The sequence below is a fragment of the Gymnoscopelus microlampas genome (genome assembly GCF_963454915.1).
Source record: "Gymnoscopelus microlampas genome assembly, chromosome: 11".
Lineage (NCBI taxonomy): Eukaryota > Metazoa > Chordata > Actinopteri > Myctophiformes > Myctophidae > Gymnoscopelus > Gymnoscopelus microlampas.
The window spans coordinates 25,048,080-25,072,931 of record NC_139948.1 but is presented as its reverse complement, the minus strand read 5'-3'; the positions used below and the strand labels follow the sequence as shown (position 1 = coordinate 25,072,931).

Here is a 24,852-nt window from a genome sequence, read left to right as displayed (position 1 = left end):
AAAGGGAGAGGAAACAGACATTGGAGGTAGAGATTTAGAGATGTTGAGACATGCACAAGATGGCCAGACTGATAACGAGGATTCACTCTCACGTTCCTCCCCGGTATCAGTCTGGAGGAAATCAGAAAATGATTTTGATGCTTTTCACTGTTGTACGGACAGCAGTTGAAACACAGTCAGATTGGCCCGATCATTTTCTGATTTCTCACACTCGCTCCCTATGGGCCGAAGTCCAGACTGATACTGAGGAGGAACGTGAGAGTGAATCCCCCGTTATCAGTCTGGCTCTGGCCAATGCCAGGCTAGGCCAGGACAGCCAAGCCACTCAGTACTGCAGTGCATACAATAGAAGACAAGAAGACAGCAGTATTGTGTTGAGGTGAATACGAGATTGTGTGTTGCTACATAAAGAATATATAGACACACAACAGGGGCAAAATGCTTTTTTTTATGTGGCTCTGCAAGCCATCTATGATAATCTCACATTATCAAAAGCTGATTGTATGACGTTCTGCATAGTAGTGTATATTCTAAATAAAGTGCTCAATCAATCAATCAAACTCACAAACCGCTGGACCGATCAGAACCAAACTTTGTATGCACGGCACACGCTGCAGTAAACCATGGAAGTACATCCACAATTTGTTTTTTTTTCTTCACATAATATATTGTATTCTTTTTTTAAATATTTAACTTTTAGATCAATGGGATTCTGATTGGGCTAAAACCTTGCCCATATTTGGAGTAATACGTCATATATATCACAAATGACGCTGGATCCACATTAGAGCCAAACCATTCGCATGTGGATCCCGAGATCCACAATTATTTTTTTCTTTCTCTCTGATTTTGTATAAAGATAAATCTTGTACAGACTTATAAAAAGACTTAAAAGGTAAATACAAATAAAAATAAAGGAATATTGGATTGGAGGCAAACACAAATCACCTCGGAGTAGCAGAAGTTATTTTGCTACTGTAAAACAAACAAAAACACTTCCTCCCTTGTATTGTATTGTATATCTTACAATACTAACAGTGTATTTATTCTCTGTTACAAACACAGTAGTAACTACTCTTTTCCCCATATACACACTTTGGAACACATGATGATGGGCCTCAATCTCAAGTTTGTGAATTCAAATGAATTGAGGGAGAGGGTCTCTATTGTGACTGGCTTGCCTTGCAGTGGTGGAAACAGTACTCACATGTTTTACTTAAGTAAAAGTATCAATACTGAAATGTAGAAATACTCTGTTACAAGTAAAAGTCTGGAAATCAAAATTTACTTGAGTAAAAGTACAAAAGTATTGGTATCAAAAGCCCTTAAAGTACTAAAAGTAGAAAGTACTGATTATGCAGAATGTCTCATTTTCAATTTTCAAGTTTTCAAATGTATACAAATATTTTTCAAAATAGCAGATCTTTTCAAGTGGTTAATGTATATTTTGTAATACTAATCAAAATCTACAAAGTAATTAGTGACTAAAGTTTTCAAATAATTCTAGTGGAGTAAAGGTACAATATTTGTCACTGAGATGCAGTGGAGTAGAAGAAAAACATTGGAAATACTCCAGTAAAGTAAAAGTACCTCAAAATTACAAAGTACAGTACTTGAGTAAATGTAGGCCTACTTTAAGTTACTTTACATCACTGGATATCACTCCAGCGGGTGGCGGTAATGCAACGATCATGGATGCTAACCGCCATAAAAGCCCAAAGGAGAGGAAGAAGAACGAACCGACCAATGGCTGGCCTGGACAACTTGCATGGTGGGTAACTAGGTAGATTTAAAGTAGGAGAAGAACTTCACTGTAGTGTTTACATTCTGCTCTGCTGGAAACCTAGACAGAAGGCAACGACACTTTCTTCATTCAGAGCGCTTCAAAAAAACTCAAGGTAAAGATGAGTTTGTATCCATAAATCGTAATATATATATATATAGCTTGTTTATAAAGTGTAGTTGCTTATTTGGGCGTCTCAAGGACCCCCCCCCAGATTACTATGTATTTGGCCACATATCTGAAAATAGTTTGTGCCAGGGACCGCAGCCGCATACAATATTTGTGAATTTAAAATGTTCCAAAAACATAATTTTTCAAGATTTCTTTTTTGAAATGGCAGATCTACACGCGTTATTGCTTGCTATTTACAAATAGCTGATGGTAGCTGATGGTTAGAACACTTCAAAGTGTTCATTGTGGCCTAAATAATAGTCGCTTGTTTTGGGCTTGTTTTCATAGATCTGGTTGCTTATTTCTCTCACAAACTCTGGCAACACTGCCTTGCGTTTGATGCCAGGAATGTAGTTGCTGTGGTAGGTGACGTAGGTCGGTAGAAACTTTGATAATTAGACGTAAGTCTCAAGGTTTGCTTGAATCACTTTCCATCCGTGAGTTCATTATTTGTCCACCTTATGCACGCAGGGAATGTTTTGGCGTTTATGAAGTGTCTCTGTGCCTGTTGTCTCACATCTGTGTGTGATCATCATACACCCTGGCCCTTTGGCTACATTTTAGCAGTGGTGTAAAGTAACTAAGTACATTTACTCAAGTACTGTACTTTTTCGAGGTATTTTTACTTTACTGGAGTATTTCCAATTTTCAGTACTTTTACTTCTACTTCACTACATTTCAGAGGCAAATACTGTGCTTTTACTCCACTACAATTATTACTACTACTACAGTGCAGTATTGATACCTTTTACTTAAGTAAAACATTTGAGTACTTTTTCCACCACTGCATTTTAGGAGTGGTTTCGGGGCTCTTTGGTAAAGCTTAGTGCATATTGAGGGGGTTTGGGGGCAAATTGGTGCTGAATTGGGACTGGGAGCTCTAAAGGGGATTTAGCTCTGGCTAAGGGGGATTTACAGGGGAATGAATGGATGAGAAACCTCACTCTTGGTTAGTAAAAGTGAGGTTACCCAGCCTTGTCAAAGTGATGCAAGTGATGACCATCATTTAATATACAAGGGGAAATATGACCTTTTAACAAGGTTCACAAGTACACTTTTCAAGCCACCATATCAGCAACATTATTCACAGATGAATAGTTGTTTTATTTTGTCTGATTATGAATCTTAATTTGAAATGTAATACATATTTAAGAGTTTGACAGACATCTTACTGTTTTCAGCTTGCTTGTTGATAAGACCAGTTCTCTCTATGAATATTCTGTTAATTAAAGTTAACTTAAAAATGTGTTCTAGTATCTGAGCTAGAGAGGCACTAATGCGAACTATTGATAATAATCTAATGTATATTTAGAGTTTGACAGACATCTTATACTGTTTTCAGCTTGCTTGTTGATTGGACGAGTTCCATAGTTGTTTGACCTCTAACTGTCTCATAATGTGATTGCATCCATGTGATGCTGTCACCTCTCATTGTGTAATTTCTCCACAAATATTCTGTTCATTAAAGTTAACGTGCAAATGTATTATTTTGTTAGTAACTAAGCTAGAGGTGCTAGAGGTTGTACTTTTTTTTATTGTTTTAATAAAATAGCTGATAATTTATCCATATTTTGATCATGCCAAACCTTTCAGATCTGTTGGTTCACTGTGAGCTTGTAGATCTGTTATTTTTTCTACCTTTGCATGACACTGTTGTGACGAAGAGTAAAAAATGGGTGGTTAATTGATTCGTTCATGTATATAATCCCCCCCCCCAAAAAAAAAAGAAATGTATACAAAAAACGGCTTCTCGCTTTATTTGAAATGTTATCACTAAGAAAATAATCAATAGTTGCTAACCCTAATCTGTGCACTTATTCCATCCCTCCTACTGTCTTCTAGGCAAAGGGAGACATGACTGAATTAATTCCGGTCGATGCCAGTTCACCTCCCTGCCCTCTGGATGTTGCCGTTGCACTGCAGGAGGACGACACCAGTGTACCGCTATCCTCACTGGAGATGGAGGTGTTTGTGGATCCCAACCATCCCAACAAGGTCTTAGAGGGCCTTAACAAGCTGCGACTCAACAATGCCTCGTGTGATGTGACTCTATGCTGTGAGGGACGGGAGTTCCCCTGCCATCGCTATGTACTGGCCTCCTTTACCTCCTACTTTGAGGTAATTGCACACATTTATTTATGTAAAATAATAAAGGCCTATACCATGAACACTCCAAGCCAGCCATTCACCTTTTCACCCTGCACAGGCAATGTTTATAAATGGCATGGTGGAGTCCACACAGGAATGCGTGGCCGTCAGCGGAGTGGATCCTCAGATGATTGACTTGTTGCTGAGCTATGCCTATACTGCAAAGGTGTCCATCTCCACGGCAAATGTGCAGGTAATGTGTTTGTACGAATTTCCAATCCGGCACACACTACATGCACGTCTTGTTGGCTTCGGCCCTCGCAAAAGGCCGGAGTCCCTGAATAGGCGTAAAGTAGACTCAGACCTACTCAAACCTGTGTCTTTGATGGTTTTTATTTACTAACACAAATACAAACATACATTGAACACACCTAGTAGACAATCGTTCTACTAAGTGGCCAGTTAACTACAATCTTAGTCAACTGCAACCTTGCCAGTAGGCTCACATTCTACTAACAAAGTCTAGCCAGGTCAGGCAGTCAGGTCAGTCTAACTAGTAGGCTCACATCCCACTAGCAAGATCTTAACCAGGCCGGGTCAGGTCAGGTTCTAAACCTACAAAAAGATTGAAACACAGAAACAACAATGACAATATTACTGACATAAATCTTCACACAATATAAACATATCAGCATATATGACAATTAATCAGCGTGTATCAAGTTATTTTCACTCACTACTGATCTCTCCAGGGAATCCTTGCAAATAAACTTTCTCCCCAAAGCTCCACCAGGGCACAAAGAGGTGCCACCACCCCCCGGATATCATGTGACTTTCTCCTCAAATAGCACGCTTCGCATTTTTGTCCTACATCAGTGCTTAATAAAGATATTTTGTTTATTTGGTCTAGGCTCTGCTAGTTGCATCAGACTTTTTGGATGTCACAGCTGTTCGAGAAGCCTGCTGTGACTACATCGAGCGCCACATGGATGTAAATAACTGCGTAGGGATTTACTGCTTAGCTGAGACCCACTCCTTTAAAGTGTTGGAGAAACAGAGCATGGATTACATTTTTGAGAACTTCAGTGTTATATACCAGCAGGTCAGTGATTGAACGGTCATACATTTCCCATCTTGTTTGTCTGTTGTTTGCTTTTTCTCCTATAACTTTTGTTTTTATTACTATTAAAGGTATGATAAGTGATATTCTTTGTTAAAATAAGTATATTCTGGTAGTGCTCATTGATATAGAGTGTTTGTTCAGTAATGGGAGTCTCGATGTCTCTCCTGCCCTTTAGTAAAGGTTGGGATACCTATTTTATCCAATCAGTAGAGAGAACTTGCACAGAATACAGATTAAACTGGAATTGGAAGTGACGGCACTAAGAAATGAGCTGACAAAATTGGAACTGGAACACTATAAAATGGGTACTCTTTCCTGATTGACTGACATTTTCAGCCCACCTGGAAATGTATTTTCTGTTTATTAAAGAGCTGGAGAGCCGGGGAGTCCTCTGTTACTGAACAAACACTCTATAGTAATAGCAATGATTACTATCAATGATTACTATCAGAATAAGGTTGCGGATACAAGCGGCCGAAATTAGTTTTCTCAGACCGGTAGCTGGCATAGAGATAGGGTGAGAAGTTCGGTCACCCCAGAGACTCTGCGTAGAGCCACTGCTCCTTCGCTCGTAAAGAAGCCAGCTTAGGTGGTTCGGGCATGTAGTACGGATGCCTTCTGAGCGTCTCCCTACGGATGTTCTCGCTGTATGTCCCACTGGGAAGAGACCCCGAGGCAGACCAAGGACAAGATGGGGGGGGGGGGGGGGGGATTACATCTCCACACTGGCCTGGGAACGCCTCGGGATCCCCCAGGAAGAAGTGGCTAATGTTGCTCAGGAGAGAAAAGTCTAGAGCTCTCTGTTGGAACTGTTGCCCCAGCGACCCGACTCCGGATAAGCTGTTGAAGATGGATGGATGGACTATCAGAATATAGTCCTTTAACCTTTTTAACAAAAAACGTATCACTTACCCTACCTTAACTCAACCTGTCACCACCACCACAACAGAACCAGACATTGGTAGAAACATTTAATTAGTCATTGATCAGTGATTAGCTATTTATTAATAAGTTACAGTGGACAGTCACATGTCCATTTCACCAAACAAGCCATCTATCACCAGGGAGCACTTAAGAAAAGACATGGTTACGGTAGTACGAAGTATGGGAACAGGGTCTCAATCTATCAGCTAATCTACCAGATCTTTTCTTCTTTTTTTTTCCCTTCTACCAATAGGAAGAGTTCCTTTCTCTCTCTGTGGACAGACTGACAGAGATTCTTGCCAGTGACCACCTCAATGTAGCAAAGGAGGACATGGTTTTTGAGGCAGCCATGTTGTGGTTAGACAAGTGTGCTACCCGCAGGCTGAGCTTTGAAAAGGTCAGTCATTTCTTTTTAGACTCATGTTGCCAGACGATCGGAGGTCTCCACCTATCAATGCTTCTCAGGACTTCTAAACGCAAGGTAGTTGCTAGAACGTTGTCCAATACATGCATGGCATGATGGCATCTATATTTATGGTACTGGCTGGTAATATGCATGACTACTGTATATAATGCTCACCCAATACATATACAGTTGGATTAGTCAATAATTAGTGTTTTGTGTTTTTTAAGGTGCTGGAGCATATCCGCCTGCCTCTCATCAGCCCGTCTTACATCCACACTGTGATTGAGTCACTGGATGTGATGAAAGAATACCAGGGCTGCCAGAGGTTCATCTCTGAGGCCAAGAACCAGGCTCTCGTGCCTTACTGTAACACGGCACGCCCACGCAGGACCCCAGGTACCCTGCCTCACGCATGCATGTGTCATGATTTCACTATTTTCATTTTACAATTCAGCTTTGATTTAGATTCTTGGACTTAGTTTTAGTTAACTATACCTTTTTTAACTCTTTAACTGAGTTAAAACATTGTCTATAGCTGCCCTTGCCAGCTATTTTAAGCGTTTGTACTAACCTTCTAACTAAAATCGTGGAATCATATTTTTCACAGCGATCCACCCGGCGATCGGCTCAAAAGAAGGGGGGGTCTCGGAAAATAGTGGAAAAAAAAGTGTGCCGTCGGAATAATCCATTCCACAGTTTTTGTTAGTTGAATGTGGCTTGTTTTCGCCAAAAACAACAGAAAGCAGAGAAAATTTTACTTTTACAAATCCTATAACACTAAACGAAACCAGCTTCATTTTGTTGTGATCACGTGATTTCTGGGTGTACTCATCATCATCATCATCAGAATCATTCACAGGCCGCGGAAGAGCGCCCTCCATCGTAAAACCACTGAAAACGCACATGAAGAGAATCTCGCCATTGGCGGTCTGAGCCTTGGAGATAAATGAGGAGAAATCTCGTCATTGGCAATCAATGAGTTAAATAACCATCGAAAAGATGCTATCAATGATATATTGACTTAAATTATACCCTGCCAAGGCCCGTGCCTCCCTGGCACTATAGCCATGTACATGCTAGAGATACAGACACACCCTGTGTACTCAAATGTATTTAAGTGACCAGCATGTTCTCTGCCTTTACTCGACAGTGGCTGAGACTGCCTTTCTTACTATGGAACTTCTTTGCACAGAATAAAAGCTTTAACAGCAGTCTGTTTAAATCTCATTATTTCGGGTGTTCATCATATTATGATGAATATCCAAAAAGCAGAAGCTCACAGTGCGACGTGTTGTGACCTTGTAGATCTACTGTTTAGCTATTTTGGAAAAGCTTTGGTGGTGGTCACAAATTAAAACTCCATCTATTCTAAGGCCAGCATACCTGTGAGATGGTCCCTTTTTATTAAATACATTTCGTTTCTCCTTGAACTCTTAAAATCTACTCTGGCTTACCTGTTCTTCTCCCCTGCTTCTTAAAGTGATAGTGATGGTGGGAGGACAGACTGATTATGAGGAGTTTCACAAGGTTGAGAGCTATGATCCCCTGACCAGACAATGGAAAACTCTGGGACGTCTGCCCACGGAATTACGCGGAATACGCGAGCATGCAGTGGTCCTGTCAGGTGAGTGTATCAGAATCAATCAATTTAGTACCTGTAACAGATCCTACTCTATTGTGCCTCTGAATTTATCTGTAGCAGTGTTGTGCTGGAAATTACATTTTTATTTCTTGAAGAGTACAATTTACAATGTCGGCATTTAACAAGTACTTTTATCCAGAGCCACTTACAAGTGCAAAATCAAGAGGAAATGGCATTACATAAGTCCAGTGCAAAGAGAACAATGTAGTGCTTCAAAGATGTTAGACTACCAGGTAAACCCATTATTTGTCTGAATGACAACATTCTTAACATTTGTGGTCAAGCAAAATCAAATCTAAACTAGAAAAGCGTGCTCCTCGGACAGTAGGTCTTCGCCAGGCCGGGCTGCCTACTAAGGGCATGCCAACTTTGGAAGGCAGGCATGTTTTTTGAATAAAATGTGAAAGGGCTGAAAATCTAGTCTGGCACAAATGACCGGGGCCTATACAGTGACTTGCGTCGTGGTTCAAGGAATCCAGCGAAATGTTTCATTTTTTCAATCTACTGTTGTTTGCACAGTGTAAACATATGACTGACAGACAGTAGGCACTTCTCTTCACATAAGCCAAATTCCAATACTCCAACTTCCACACTCGCTCACTTACACAACTCTTTCACAACGGTACCATGTCAGACTATGTGATTATAGTGGAATAAATCCTCGCCGTTTCTTTGTCTGGAGACTGGCTGATACAAGATCAATCATCGTTTGCCGTTCTCCATGACGTTGTGCGAGAGCAGGCAAGTTGTCAGAAATATTGTGCATCATAGTGCATATGCGTATCATGGAATCATTCAGAAGCACACTGCCAGGACCAAGTGGATGATTTATTTATTTATTTAGCGCTCTGTAGCTACCCAACTGAGTTTCCATCAACCAGTTTTATGCGCATTTTGGATTTTGCGCATAAAAGTCCTGAATGGAAACACTCGTAAATTCCCCCAAATCTTCATATTTCACAAAAAAAGGTTTATGTTTGAAGGAGGTAGATTTTCGGGCTTTATCAAAAAAATAAAATGCGCTAATGGTTGATGCAACACTTGCTCAATAAGTTTTGAGGTAGTAAACTTTGAACTCGCATGACTATCGATTTTGCACAGTTGTAGCTTAATATTTGTATAAGAATTAGTATTATAAGTAGGCATATTATAAGTTTTAATACATTCCCATGTCGAAACCAAACACGTTAACCAAACAATAGAGCCTAATTGCTTCTGCAACCAGCAGGGGTGAAGCAGCGAGACTACAGGCCATTAATATGAACTGTCACACTTCCTATATAGCCTCAATTTACAAGCCGGATGCTAGCCTCTTGGTCACAACACACTGGACCTACTGTGTTTTGGTGATTTCTGTGAATTTGTTGGCTTAATAAGTGAATCACAATAATGTAGATGAACAAAATATGAGTTGTGTATGCACATTAATATATATATATTTAAAAATCAAGACATAACTCATTTTAATTCTGCTCTTCTTCCACCATAGGCTCTGTTCTGTATTTAGCAGGAGGATACTTCCGTAATGATGATTTTACCAGTAGAGACATGTGGCGCTATGATGTGCCTCATAACTCATGGCTGAAGATGGCTCCCATGATTAAGAAACGCGATCGCTTCAGTAAGATTGTAAAACTATGGCATTCAGTTTAACCATATTTTTAGAAGAGAGTGCTTGGTATATACAGTATGGCCATGGTTGTTATCCCTTCTAATGAGGATTTTCTTTGTGTGCGTTTTCTTTATATCCCTGCACAACTCCAAATGGACAATAGGCATGGTGATGTTGGATGGCTATGTGGTTGCAGTTGGTGGGGATTCTGGTGCTGACTCAATAAGAGCACTATAACCCCAAGACTAACACCTGGCAGCTCACTAAGTCTGTCGGTGTGTGGTATTACGGCTATAATAGCCCTGCTGTGATCGCACTAGATGGACATCTCTATTTTATTGGTATGGAACAGATTTATGCACCCATGCACCTTCAGACTGCTGGGTTTTGTTAGGTTATGTTCTTTTTATGTAATGCCTGTAAATGTTCAAAGACTTTGGTATTATTACGTATTCCTCCTTCTCCTGTTGAATTGATATTTTGCTGTGTGTGTCCTCCTGGGGCCTAGGCTCCTATAGTTCCATTAAAGAGAAGCCAGAACTTGCCCTGATGGCCAAGTACAACCCTGAAACATCTGTATGGACAGAACTCGCTCCTATGCAGATTCCGCGTGATCGGGCATCTGCCTGTGCTGTCAATGGAAAGATCTACCTTACAGGTATCATGCCTGTTCTTAAAGGGACATGAAACCCTTGGCTGATTTTATAGTCGAGTTAAAATTGTACAGCAGATTAAAAACATGGCAGACTAGTAAGCAATGTAGCTGCAACTAATACAATTAATAATGTGTGAATTAGATTTAGGTGTGCCCTGAGTCATAGGCGTGCCAGTGTGCTAGCATAGATGGTAGTTGACTGAAATCTACTGTAACACAGCCATTATTAATTTGATTAGCTGCAGTTGTGTTGTATACTATAAGGTCAGTCTTAAGGCACCCGTGACCATTTGTGACAATCAATAGGAAAGAACCACCGTGGTTGACCCCACTTGGCAGGCGTTTTGCTTGTAGTTTTCTTTCAGTGAGCCAATACCAACGCTTCTGACCCAGAAGTATGGCCATAACCTTGTGCAGCTTGCCTTGTGCTGTAGTTTTTAACCTGAAATTGAAAACAAACTAGAGTTTCATCCCCATTTATAAACTCACTTTAACTTCACTGTAATTTTGGCACATAATAGATCCCACTAACAGTCACTATCCTGTTAATTCTTGTTTATTCATAGGTGGTGTGCATGATACTGTTATAGAACATCGGAAATACTGTGCTGTAGAAGACACGATGGAGTGCTACAACCCTCAGACCAACCAGTGGAACATGTGTGCCCCCATGCAAGTGCCACACAAATCTCCTAACTTGGCTGTGGTGGATGGAAAGATCTATGTACTAGGAGGGCATAGATGGCACGACGAAATCGAGTAAGACATGCTGCTCCATGAATTCCTGGGAAACGGTGCCTTCTTGTCCACACCAGACATTTCTCTCATGGCTGTTTGTCTCTCTTCATGTAGGATTACAGGTAAAATCGAGCAGTACTGTGAAGAGACGAACACGTGGGAAACTGTGGGGCAGATGCCCACTGCTTGCTACAATCTCAACTGCGTGACTCTCAGGCTGAGGAATGATCATCCACCCGCAGTTGAAGATGATGAAAACAATGAAGATGAACGTTATTATAGTCGCCTTCGCCGTCGTCATAAGGATGATTCTGATGATGGCTAATGGTAGACTTAGATTAAATAACCATCATTTTCAGTAGGTATTTCTGCCCTATATCGAGATACTGTTCTTGGATTAATAACCCCTGCATTCCCTGGCACTTCCCGGACTACTAAATGTTCACTAAAGTATCATGACCGTTGAATGTTTCACTGTTAATAGATTATACTGCTCATTATTTTCACTGTTTATTGACTGACTGACATGATACTATATGATGTGTTTACCTACTGTGTAGGCTGGCTGGCACTGTACATATATTGGCGTCGCATCCCCTGTCGATAGTCTGTACAAGTAGATTAAAGACCTAGAAGCCCTTAGCTAACTTCAAGCACACTCAGAACGAGGATAGAATAATGTCTCTTGGGCATAATGTAACAAATTAAGTTAAAAATCCATATAAGGAGGACGCCAACTTGACCTATGTTGATGTATATGATAATATTCTGGCGATTAGATTTTTTTCTTTATATATATTAATTGCTTATACACACATGCTGTCCAAGTACTGATGGCTAGGTTTTTCTTATTTTGATTTAAATCTTAAATGTTTCTCTCTACTCTTAACTGTCCTGATTCATGCCTACTCAAATGCCGCTATGACACCAGCATTTTCCCACAGGGATTAATAAAGACCTGTCTATCAATGTCATACATGCTTTTTGATGGATTTTCTTCCTATTACTGATTGATATGCCTGCCATGCATCCCAGTGGCCCCTCCCTACTCCTCCAACCTGTGTGATAGCTGCAGGTGGACATATAGAAAAATTAATGTCGCCTATCATTCTCTTTGACTCTGATGAAGAAGCATGTGTCCAAATGTTAGTTGTGAATCAAATGATTTGATTGCCTTTTATAGGTAGGTACTTATTAACCTAACGTACCGTGGTGCGCTGTGTAGGTCTGCTATTTTACGGCAATACAATAATATGATTTTGAATAGCCCATTCTGCATAATGTGCACTTTTGGTACTGTAAGTATATTTTGGTAATACTTTAGAATTATTGGTAGTCATTTTGAATGCAAGACCTTTGTATTTGTAGTATTTGTGCATTGTGGTATTGCTACTTTTACGACTTTTTAAAAACTTAAACTTCATTGACCGGGGTCCTCCAGTTGTCCATTTTCGCCCCCCCCCCCCCCCTTTTGGCCATCTACACAAAATATCTTTGCCGAAAATAGACGATCTACAAGCTCACAACGCACACTCATTGTGAGCTTGTAGATCGGCTATTTTTAGCTGAATGTTCGCCTATGACATGACAACATTTAGGAACATTAGGCAAAAATAGGTGAACATTTGGCAAAAATAGCAGATCTACAAGCTCTCAACACGAGCTTGAAGATTGGATATTTTTGCTATTTGATGTACAATGAAGTATTTAGGGTTTAAGTGTTTAATCATCAGGTAATTAAAATAAATACATGAATATCATAAAATGTATGATTTTACTATTACATTAATGTGGGATAAATGAATTGGTCCACTGACCCCCCCCCCCCCCCCCTCTCTTTTTTAATTGTGAACTTTGCAACACAGCCGTGTGTGACATGGCTGTGTTGCAAAGTTGACCTCATTAATAACACTGACTCCTCTCAATTTCAAGGTTTAATCGTTTTTTTTACTATATCTAGTTGCTTTTTTAATTGAATGTATTCTTATTGTTCTATTTTTCCTATTCACTTGTCACATTATTCCTTAATTGATATAGACTATATTATTCTATTGTTACTGTCTGTCTGTCTGTCTGTCTGTCTGTCTGTCTCTCTCCTGGAAGTGTGAGGTATTTTCAGTGTTAGTCAAATAAAACTCCACTCTTTCATACAAAATCACAATATCAATTGTTTTTATTACCCATATCAAGCACTCTGTGTTAAAGTCTGTATCAAAGTTGCTATACAATTAAAGTTATTATTATTGTAATGTTGAGCAGGCTTTTTATTATACTGTATTCGAGTCCCTTGTAGTCTGACCAATCATTGATCCTTATTGGCGTCATGTGACAGCAACAAACCGACCAATAGCTGGCCTGGACAAGTCTTGTGGTAGATTTAAACTTCCTGTTTCAGGAGAAGAACTTTTAGTGTTGTTTACAGTCTGATCTGCTGCTGGAAACCTTCAGTAGTATTATATATATAGAATAACTTTTAGTGTTGTTTACAGTCTGATCTGCTGGAAGCCTAAACAAAAGAACTTTACTGTAGTGTTTACAGTCTGCTCTGCTGGAAACCAACACTAGTATTATATATATCAATGCTATTTTGTATTTTCATTACGAGTGCATCGAAAAACACAAGGTAAGATGTCACTTTGTACCCTTAAGTCCCATTTCACAAGGTATCATATGTATAACATTTTTATTTTTATTTTTAATATAGCCGATCTACAAACACACAATCGCAACGCGTTGTGAGCTTGTAGATTGGCTATTTTCAAATAGCCAATGTTTAAATAGGGCCTAAGTGGTTAATCCATGTTTTTCAATAATCAAACTATAAAGTAACTAGTAACTAAAGTTATGAATATTCTGTTCATTGAAGTTAATTTAAAAAAAAAGGTATCTGAGCTAGAAGGGCACTAATGTGAACTAATCGATTGTAAAACATAATAATTTAATAAAATAATCGATAATCTAGCTCTATTTGGGCATGTCATTATAGGCAAAACTTTTTAGATCTACAAGCTCACTGTGACTGTGAGCTTGTAGAGCACCGTTGTGACAAAATGTAAAATAGGGCTTTTAAGTGGTTAATTGATTGTTCATATATAACATTTTCAAAAATGTATATTAAAAAACCTGCTTCTCGATTATTTGAAATAATCAATAGTTGCAGCACTAATAAGAGTATTTATTTATTTATTTATTCCATCCCTCCTACTGTCTTCTAGGCAAAGGGAGACATGACTGAAATAATTCCGGTCGATGCCAGTTCACCTCCCTGCCCTCTGGATGTTGCCGTTGCACTTCAGGAGGACGACGCCAGTGTACCGCTATCCTCACTGGAGATGGAGGTGTTTGTGGGTACCAACCATCCTAACAAGATCTTAGAGGGCCTTAACAAGCTGCGACTCAACAATGCCTTGTGTGATGTGACTCTATGCTGTGAGGGACAGGAGTTCCCCTGCCATCGTTATGTACTGGCCTCCTTTACCTCCTACTTTGAGGTAAACACACATTTATTCACCTGCTGTTGGGAATGACTTTGAATTCTGCCGTGGCTTTCACATGAACCGAACATGCATTATCCAGTCAATTTATTGTTGACACAATGTAAAATAATAAAGGCCTAAACCATGAACACGGAAAGAAGAAAACAGCCAGCACTCAATAAATGTCCTTTCGGACGCATTTCAACCTAATTCGTCTTCCTCAGTATTGGTGAGGAAGACCGATTTGGTTGAAATGCGTCCGTTGTTCAGTCTGAGTGAGGCAAATAAAGCTATGTGAAAGGACATTTATGAGTGCTGGCTGTTTTCTTCTTTTCATGATATTGTTGAGCTGTGCACCTTGAGACTTTTATTTAATCCAGAGAGTTGCTGGCATTGTCTTTTCTCTCAACTAAACCATGAACACTCCAAACCAACCATTCACCTTATCACCCTCCACAGGCAATGTTTACAAATGGCATGGTGGAGTCCACACAGGAACGCGTGGCCATCAGTGGAGTGGATCCTCAGATGATTGACTTGTTGCTGAGCTATGCCTATACTACAAAGGTGTCCATCTCCACGGCAAATGTGCAGGTAATAATGTATTATCAAAATAAACCTCATTCAGATTGTCCGCGTTTTTGTCCTACATCAGTGCTTAATAAAGATATTGTGTTTATTTGGTCTAGGCCCTGCTAGCTGCATCGAACTTGTTGGAATTCACAGCTGTTAGAGAAGCCTGCTGTGACTACATCGAGCGCGGCATGGATGTAAATAACTGCGTACGGATTTACTGCTTAGCTGAGGCCCACTCGTGCAAAATGCTGAAGAAACAGAGCATGGATTACATTTTTCAGCACTTCAGTGTTCTCTACCAGCAGGTCAGTGATTGAGCGATCATACATTTGCAATCTTGTTTGTCTGTTGTTTGCTTTTTGTCCTATAACTTTGTTTTATTACTCAAACTGTCACCACCACAACAGACCCAGGCCTTAGTAGAAACATTAAAAAATGATCACCAGCACTCACTTGGTCCTTTTAGGATCTATTATTTATTGAATGAAAACCCCAGCAGCATGATCACGGACGAGCTGTGCTTGATCCTGGGTTTTTTATTCAATAAGTAAGAGATCCTAAAATGACCAAGTGCTGGACTGGTGATCTTTATTAACTTAAGATATTGCCGTGATAAACGTGAACTGTAAACTATTTAAGTGACGAGTGCTCGCATTCTCTTTTTCAATAAACATTTAATTAGTCATTGATCAGTAATTGGCCATACATTGATAAGCTACTAGTCAGATGTCCATTTCACCAAACAAACCATGTATCACCAGGGAGCACAAGATGAGAAAGGTTAACTCAGTATGAAGTATGGGAACAGGGTCTTAATCTATCAGCTAATCTACCATCTTTTGTCTTTCTACCAATAGGAAGAGTTCCTTTCTCTCTCTGTGGAAAGACTGACCGAGATTCTTGCCAGTGACCACCTCAATGTCCCCAAGGAGGACATGGTTTTTGAGGCTGCCATGTTGTGGTTAGACAAGTGTGTTACCCGCAGGCTGAGCTTTAAAAAGGTCAGTCATTTCTTAGGGCTAGTACACACTCACTGTAGGATATTTGGTCCGATTATGCTGTCGGGGACCTTTTTTGGCGCTCGCGGACAACCCCCCGATCTGACGCAAGATCGGGCGTTGCTTGCCAAGGTTTTGCTTGCTGTGTGTGAAAGGCTATGTGAGACGAACCGGTACTGCCTGGTAATATGCATGGTAAAATAATTACCATGCATATTCACCCAATATACATTTGGACTAGTGTTTGTGTTTTTTAAGGTGCTGGAGCATATCCGCCTGCCTCTCATCAGCCCCTCTTACATCCACACTGTGATTGAGTCACTGGATGTGGTGAAAGAATACCAGGGCTGCCAGAGGTTCATCTCTGAGGCCAAAAACAGGGATCTCGTGCCTTACTGTAACACGGCACGCCCACGCAGGATCCCAGGTACCCTGCCTCACACATGCATGCATCATGATGTCATTATTTTCATTTTACAATTCAAACTTTGACTCTTAAATCTACTCTGGCTTACCTGTACTTCTCCCCTGCTTGTTGAAGTGATAGCAGCGGTGGGAGGAACTGGAAGGTCTTATGGTGATGAGTATCACAAGGTTGAGAGCTTTGATCCCCTTACCAGACAATGGACGACTCTGGGTCGTCTGCCTGCGGAATTACGCGGAATACGCGGGCATGCAATGGTCGTGTCAGGTGAGGAGTAATCAGACCTGTAATGGATCATACTCTGTTTTGCCTCTGAATGGATCTGTAGCAGTGTTGTGCTGGAAAGAAAATTCTACATTGTTGGTTCTAATACAATTAACAATTTAGACATTTAACTTTAATCCAGAGCGACCGACAGTGCTAGGAGGAGCTGTGTAAAGCTTCATTTGTGCCACGCAGTATGACAGTGTTGTTGCATATCGAAAATAGCAGACATACAAGCTCACAACGTGGCAACGTGTTGTGAGCTTGTAGATTCGATATTTTAAAAGCGCGACACCGTCGTACGACGAATAGGCTGATCTTACAGACTACGGCGCAGTAGCAGCAGGCTGTCGGGAGTTAAACCATGTTTATGTGCCTGCAGTGCCTCCGTACCTTGTTTCTGTTTTTTTTTGTTTTTTTCTCCAGTTTTGTCGTTTTTTTTGTTTTAGTTTCTTTTTTTCCCTGTTAATGATGTCTACTTTGTGTTAACTTGGTGCCTTATTTGTTCTAGTTTTTTGTTTTGTTTTTCCCTGCTTTGTCCCAATGTTGTATTTTGTGTTGTCTTTGTAGTCACATGACTACTCACTGTGGTGCCCATATGAAAAAAAAAAACTAGAAACAATAATTAATGGTAATAGGCAACTTGGGTAAATTAGCAACACGGATCATAGGTAGGCTAGCATTGCTGGATTGATCAGTAGTACTGTCATTCGTTATTCACTGTGCAAACATGTTACCAAGCTTAGCTCAGCTTTTTTGGGCTCCAGAAATTCTGTGTAATTTGGCATCTCGGCCATTAAGTCTGAAGTCATAGTGTTGCGCAGAATCCTAAACCACGACAACCAGTGATGAGCGTGCACATATTGACAGTTATTAGGCCTTCACAAACATAGAGCAGTCATGATTGGTTGTGGGATACCAGAACGGTGAGATTTGGCCATTTAAATTACTGATAGTTCACAGGGCAATTTTAACAAATTGTTACTACAAGAATGCTGCCTACTACAGCCAGTGGTGAGGTTGGTATAGCCCACCTGGCAGCTTATGTCACGACACACCGTGTTTACTATACACAGACCTACTGTATTTTGGTGAATTCCTGTGAGTTTCTTGGCTTGATAAGTGAACCATCACAATAATGTAGAAATTAAGAAAATATTTGAAGACATTTTAACAATCAATACTTTAATTCTGCTCTTCTTCCACCATAGGCTCTGTTCTGTATTTGGGAGGAGGATACTTCATTAATGATGATTTTTTCAGTAGTGACATGTGGCGCTATGATGTTCCTCACAACTTGTGGCTGAAGATGGCTCCCATGATTGAGCAACGCCATAACTTCAGTAAGATTGTCGACCTATGTCTTTCAGTTTAACCACATTAACCTGGTGTCCATATTTTGGGAAATGTCATTATAGGTGACTTTTTGGTAATGCAATTGTAAAAAGAAAAAAAAAACTATCTATAAGCTCACAATAATTTTCTAAGTGTTTAAAAGTTTAGGGCAAGAGATGAGGGACAACTTCATATATTTACACAATACAGAGACAACAATGTTGGTTGCTTTTGTATATTATGGAAATTACTTAAAATGAACAAGGGTCTGAAAAGGCAGCTGTAGTAGAGGTAACAATGGATTTGTCTAGCATTAAAAACTAGCTCTTTTTTTGCAATTCTGGTGGGTGGATTTAGATCTTCAAACATGATTACAAATATTTACAACATGTTTATTGGTTATGAGAATGCATATTTATAATGTATAGTATGGCTGTAAATCTATTTCACGATTCTCCCAATAATTTTTTATATTGTTATATTATATAACAGTCATATTGTTGTCATTTGGACTTTTAACAACTAGGGATGTTCCCAGCGATTAATTTCACGTACATGACATTTATGAAAACGTTTCTTCGAACAGTTGAAAATGTATTAATTCAAATTAACACCCTGAAAATATCCAAAACTGAGCACATTTTGATCTAGAAGGCCAAATCTCATTTGAAAAAAAATATTAAGAGTATATGAAAGCCATATAAAATGTTTATACTATTGGAATCTTACACAGCTGCTCCCAAACAGATAAATTGCATCATTGTGTTGCACCAGTGTGTTGCAATTTATGAATATGAAGACATGATGATGTTTACTGTGATTATGTTAAGCTTACATTTCATATCATTCACACCATAGAATAAGAACTGTAACTTTCACCAGCAAAAAAATCTGTCTGTCTGTCTGTTGCCCTGCTGAGTGTTATTGCCTTGGTTACCCAAGGAGAGAGTGCTTGGTATATATGGCCATGGTTGTTATCCGTTCTAATTATGATTTTTTTTTTGGTGTGTTTTCTTTTTATCCCTCCAAATGCACAATAGGCATGGTGATGTTGGATGGCTATGTGATTGCAGTTGGTGGAGATTATGGTTATGACTCAATTGAGCACTATAACCCCAAGAATAACAGCTGGCAGCTCACTAAGTCTGTCGGTGTGAAAGGTTATTCCGGCGATTCAAGTTGCCCTGCTGTGATCGCACTAGATGGACATCTCTATTTTATTGGTATGGAACAGATTAATACACCCATGCACCTTCAGACTGCTCGGTTTCGTTTTTATGTAATGCATGTAAAGCATAATGGTTAATTGAAAATTTGGTATTATTACGGATTCATCCTTCTCATGTTGACTATTCATATTTTGTGTGTGTGTCCTCCTGGGCCCTAGGCTCCTATAGTTCAATTAAATGGAAGCCAGAACATGGCCTGATGGCCAAGTACAACCCTGAAACATCTGTATGGACAGAACTCGCTCCTATGCAGATTCCTCGTGATGACCCAGCTGCCTGTACTGTCAATGGAAAGATTTACCTTACAGGTATCATACCTTTCTTAAACTGCCAGAGTTTTTCTTGAGCAGTCTGTAGCCTCTGCCTGGGTTTTGTGTTACCTTTTGTGAATAACGAAAAAATGTAAAAACTAAAAAATTAGAGAATATTTTTAGATTTTTTTTTTGAACAGCTTATTTCTCTGGCAATAAAGGAGCATGAAACTCTAGGCTGATTTTATAATTGTTGTTTTTTCCCAGTTGAGGTAAAAAACGTCAGCATATTAAAAACATGGCAGGCTAATAAGAAATGCAGCTAATAAAATCAATGACGGGTGAATTAATCTGGCAAAGAGATCTATAATGTGAAATAAGTAAGGTGGAAATTGCTCAATATAATTTCCAATGTTGGGTGGGCCACTAGGGATATTAGAAGTAAATGTACCCATTACAAAATGACACATACATATACTACTATACTCCTGTGAAGCGTTTTAGGATCGGTTTAGTAAGACAAAAGGTGTTGGAAGTGCTTTTGGGAATGTCCTGTGGTATTACCTTTTTTGAAAAGAAGTACTGAGGAAACTGAGAGTTTTGTCTCCTGGGATTAGATTACATTAGATTTATTGGTCCCTGTGGGGAAATTCGTCTTCACTGACTGTACATTACATAAAGGACCATTTCATGGCACACTTTTGCCACAAGGAGTCAGCAAAGGACAACATGCACCAATAACTGTAGGTCTCATCACTGCAGCCATTCCATTTAGTCTGGGACTATTGCCTTTTGTACATTAACCTATTCAGTGCCAGAAAAAACATAGTCTATAGCCACCAGTGGCAGCGATTTTTGAGTGTTTTAACTCTCCTTTGAAAAATCATAGAATATTATTCTTCACAATGATCGACCAGCCGATCGCTGTAAAAGACGTAGGGGGGTCTCGTACACTCTGAGAAAGAAATGTGTGATAGTCAAATTAAATGTAATGTAACACACCCGTTACTAATTTGATTAGCTGCAGCTGTGATGCTTAAAGTACATCATGGTGTACTATAAGGTTAGTCATTTGTATCAACCAATAGGGAAGAAGCATCGTGGTTGACCCCACTTTTCTTTCAATGAGCCAATGCTAATGCTTCTGATGCAGAAGTGTGGCCATAACCTTGTGCAGCTATTTTTTTTACCCTGCTGTAGTTTTAACTTGAAATGGAAAACAAATTAGAGTTTAATCCCCCTTTATGAACTCACTTCAACTTCACTGTCATTTTGGCACATAATAGAGCCTGCTAACGGTCACTATCCTGTTAATTCTTGTTTATTTATAGGTGGTCTGGATAATACTGTTAACATAAGCTATAGATACTATATGAGATGCTCCTTGAACACGATGGAGTGCTACAACCTTAAGACAAACCAGTGGACCATGTGTGCCCCCATGCAAGTGCCACGTTCCTCTCATAGCATGGCTGTGGTGGATGGAAAGATCTATGTACTAGGAGGGGGTGACGACAAAAACCAGTAAGACATGCTGCTCCATGAATGCCTGGGAAAAGGTGCCTTCTTGTCCACACACCAGACATTTCTCTCATGGCTATTGGTCTCTCTTCATGTAGGTATAAAGGTCAAATCGAGCAGTACTGTGAAGAGACGAACACGTGGGAAACCGTGGGGCAGATGACCACTGCTTGCTACGATGTCAACTGCGTGACTCTCAGGCTGAGGAATGATCATCCACCCGCAGTTGAAGATGATGAAAACGATGAAGGTGAACGTTATTATAGTCGCCTTCGTCGTGGTGGTCATGATGATGAGGAGGATTCTGATGATGATATATGGTAGACTTAGATTAGATAACCAACCATCTAGTAGGTATTTCTGCCCTCGATAGAGGTACTGTAATACTGTTCTTGGATTAATGACCGCTGCATTCCCTGGCACTTTCCTGACTACTAAATGTTCACTAAAGTATCATGACAGTTGAATGTTTTACTGTCAATAGATTATACTGCTCATTTTTTTTCACAGACTGTACATGATACTATATGATGCTTTTACTTACTGTGTAGGCTGGCTGACACTGTACATATATTGGCGTCACATCCACTGTCGATAGTCTCTAGTGTACATGTAGATAAAAGACCTACTGTAGAAGCCCTTAGCTGACTTAAAGCACACTCAGAATGAGGATAGAATTAAAAAGCCTTTTAATGCCAAAAGTATTTCGGCCATAATATAACAAAATAAGTCCATACAGTATAAGGAGGATTCCAACCTGTTGATGTATATGATAATATTCTGGTGATAGATTTTAACTATTTGTAGTAATTGTTTATACACTATGCTCTCTTGGTCAGTCCAAGTGCTGATGGTTATGGTTCAAGGCTATGGTTTTCCTTTTTTTGATTTGAATCTTAAATGTTTCTCTCTACTCACACCTGTCCTGATTCATGCCTACTCAAGTGCTGCTATGATGCTCGAATTTCCCCACGGGGATTAATAAAGACCTGTCTATCATGTCCCTCCTATTATTGTTTGATATCCCTGCCTAGTGCCTACATGCAGTGTGAGTCCAGTGGCCCCATTCCTTCAACCTGTGCTGTGTAGCTCCTACAGTAATTAGGGTAAGAGAATTAATGTCTCCATAATTTTCTTTTTCTCTTGATGAAGAAGCACCAATGTTCGTTGTAACTTGTGAATAAAATTACTTGATTGCCATGTGTCCAGTCCAAATGAAGAAAAGCTCTCATGTTATGAGATTGAAGATCAGCTATTTTTGCAAATTTTGTATAAAAAAAAAGGATGGTTGTGACAAAAAAGACTGCATTTATTACATTAGAAAATATGTATTTTGTTCCCTTCTGAGTTCCTAACATATTTACGTAACAGATCAAATGTTTATGACCGACACTGAAGAACAAGACAGAAACTTTGAAATCTTTCCCCCTGTTTATCCTAAACAGTACGTTAAGGTAGCTAATAATCAGTCTAGAATCAAGATCATATTAAGATATATATTAAGACATTAAAATAGTGTAAAGCGTTCAGTTTGTCTTGAGGTTCCACGTGAACATGGAAAAGAAAACAGAAAGGAGGAACTGTATTTTTTGTTTTGGTCTGGTGACTTGGATAAAGACCTGATTCAACTTGACGAAGCTGGCGTTTCATCGAGAAATGATGCCGTTGTTAAATCCACTGGGGTTTTGGGATTGCCATCGCCACAGGTCCTCACACATTCTCTCCAGGCCAAAGTCGGCCTTCCATCCCAGTTCCTTCTCAGCCAGGTAAGGGTCTGCATAGCAGGCTGCGATATCCCCTTCTCTCCGAGAGGCGATCTGGTAGTTGATCTCCTTCCCTGAGGCCTTCTCCATAGCTTTGACCACCTGCAGCACAGAATAACCTGTCCCTGTTCCCAAGTTGTACGCTTTGCAGCCACAGTTGTCCTTCAGCTTCTTGAGAGCAGCCATGTGTCCTTTAGCCAGATCTACAACATGTATATAATCTCTCACACCTGTTCCGTCGATTGTTTTGTAGTCATTCCCAAATACCTTGAGGTGCTTTTTTCTTCCGATGGCAACCTGGGCTACATATGGCAGGAGGTTGTTGGGGATACGTGGATCTTCTCCTATTTGGCCCGAGGCATGAGCTCCAATGGGGTTGAAATAGCGTAGCAGCACTGCATTCCAGTCCTTTTCAGCCTTGCACTGGTCAACAACCATCTCCTCGATGAAGTACTTGGTCTTGGCGTAAGGGTTGGTGCAGCCGCCCACCGGATGCTGCTCGTCGATGGGGAGGCGCTGTGGGTCTCCATACACTGTGGCCGAGCTGCTGAAGACAAGATTGTGCACGCCATGAGCCTGCATGACCTGCAGCAGGTTGATGGTGCCGGTGACGTTAACATGATAATAGTGCAGTGGCTTCTCCACCGACTCCCCGACAGACTTCAGACCAGCAAAGTGCATCACAGCGCTGAACGAATGCTTCTTAAAGAGCTTTTCTAATCCTGGTCGGTCCAACATGTCTAGTTCATGGAACTCAATGCTGGTGTCCAGGAACTTCTCTATCCTGCGAATGCTTTCAGGTACATCCCCATCCCCTCGTATGGCGTTGCTGAAGTTATCCATGACAACTGGACAATAGCCTTCTTCAATGAGCTCCATAACACAATGACTGCCGATGTAGCCACCTCCACCGGTGACCAGGACCTTCTCAGCCATTCTCATGTGAGTAATTTCCCTGGTTTCTCAAACGCCTCGTCTAAAGTACAGGTGTGAGTTCTTTGATGAAGCCGAATAACATGCAGTCACAGAGAATGCTATTTGACGTACAATGAAGTGTATAGGGTTTTAAGTGTTACATCATTAGGAAAAGAATACGCCATGAGTCAGTCATAACCATTTAAGGAGTTCCCAATGCAGCTACGCCCAAATATGGAGTGTGTTGTCTAACCTCGACATGGCATCAGCAAACAAATCAGTCGGCTCCATATATGGGCATAAAAGGGGGCATGCCTACAGTAGATATGGGCGTGTGTCAGATCTTTGTGTCCCTCTACTGATACAATTTGCAGCATTCCCTGTATGTCCAGTGCTGATGCTCTGGAAAATCACATCCACTTCAACTTCAGTTTACTATTGTCACATCAAAGGTTACACAAGGTATAAAAGAATGGGTGAAATTATTTTGTTCCCGCATATTGCATTTTATTTTTAATAAGAAGAGTGAAATATTAACTATCAAGAACATGTTTATGTCATAACCTCTCCATTTCTTGGGCATGTGCCAAAGTCTTTTTTTGAACAGGCACACAAAGGGACGGACAATTGAGATTAATTCCGGGGAAGATAGGAATGACCCTGGTTCTCAGATGCTGTGATGCCTACTCGAATCACGGAATTCGCTATTAACTACAGTATAGGTAATTCTATTCACCATAATGGTTTATGGTGTTCTATCAAGTATAATCTTTGACCATCATGATGCAAAATACACAATTTGGTTATGACAGAAAACAAGACCAGGAGACCTGGTTCTGCCAGACCCAGAATGAGTACTTTATAAGATCAGAGCACTACGTCACGGCTAAGCCGGACTTCACATGACGTGTCAGCCTGTGTCCCTTCTATGCCCATGTATGGGGACAGACTTTTTTGG

At 40.2% G+C, this 24,852-nt stretch overlaps 4 protein-coding genes across 4 annotated transcripts in view; 2 read left to right on the top strand and 2 right to left on the bottom strand.

Moving 5' to 3' along the window:
- The window catches only part of rpusd1 (RNA pseudouridine synthase domain containing 1), a 426,852-nt gene that overhangs the window by 358,018 nt on the left and 43,982 nt on the right, over positions 1-24,852 (bottom strand). The window lies entirely within an intron of this gene.
- LOC311054676 (kelch-like protein 24) lies at positions 1,692-11,467 on the top strand (the record flags this gene model as incomplete). The annotated part of the gene is made up of 11 exons (XM_084070680.1): positions 1,692-1,775; positions 3,797-4,072; positions 4,161-4,295; positions 4,953-5,144; positions 6,343-6,486; positions 6,723-6,891; positions 7,976-8,119; positions 9,627-9,758; positions 10,258-10,407; positions 10,971-11,163; positions 11,257-11,467. The coding sequence occupies 11 exons, from the start codon at positions 1,692-1,694 to the stop codon at positions 11,465-11,467; spliced, it is 1,830 nt and encodes a 609-aa protein (XP_083926806.1).
- LOC311054675 (kelch-like protein 20) lies at positions 14,370-17,458 on the top strand (the record flags this gene model as incomplete). Its single annotated transcript, XM_084070679.1, has 7 exons — positions 14,370-14,633; positions 15,078-15,212; positions 15,308-15,499; positions 16,052-16,195; positions 16,451-16,619; positions 16,734-16,883; positions 17,451-17,458. 7 exons carry the CDS (start codon positions 14,370-14,372, stop codon positions 17,456-17,458), a joined length of 1,062 nt encoding a protein of 353 aa, XP_083926805.1.
- On the bottom strand, positions 22,837-23,915 carry LOC311055166 (UDP-glucose 4-epimerase-like; the record flags this gene model as incomplete). Its single annotated transcript, XM_084071257.1, has 1 exon — positions 22,837-23,915. The coding sequence occupies one exon, from the start codon at positions 23,913-23,915 to the stop codon at positions 22,863-22,865; it is 1,053 nt and encodes a 350-aa protein (XP_083927383.1). The 3' UTR covers positions 22,837-22,862.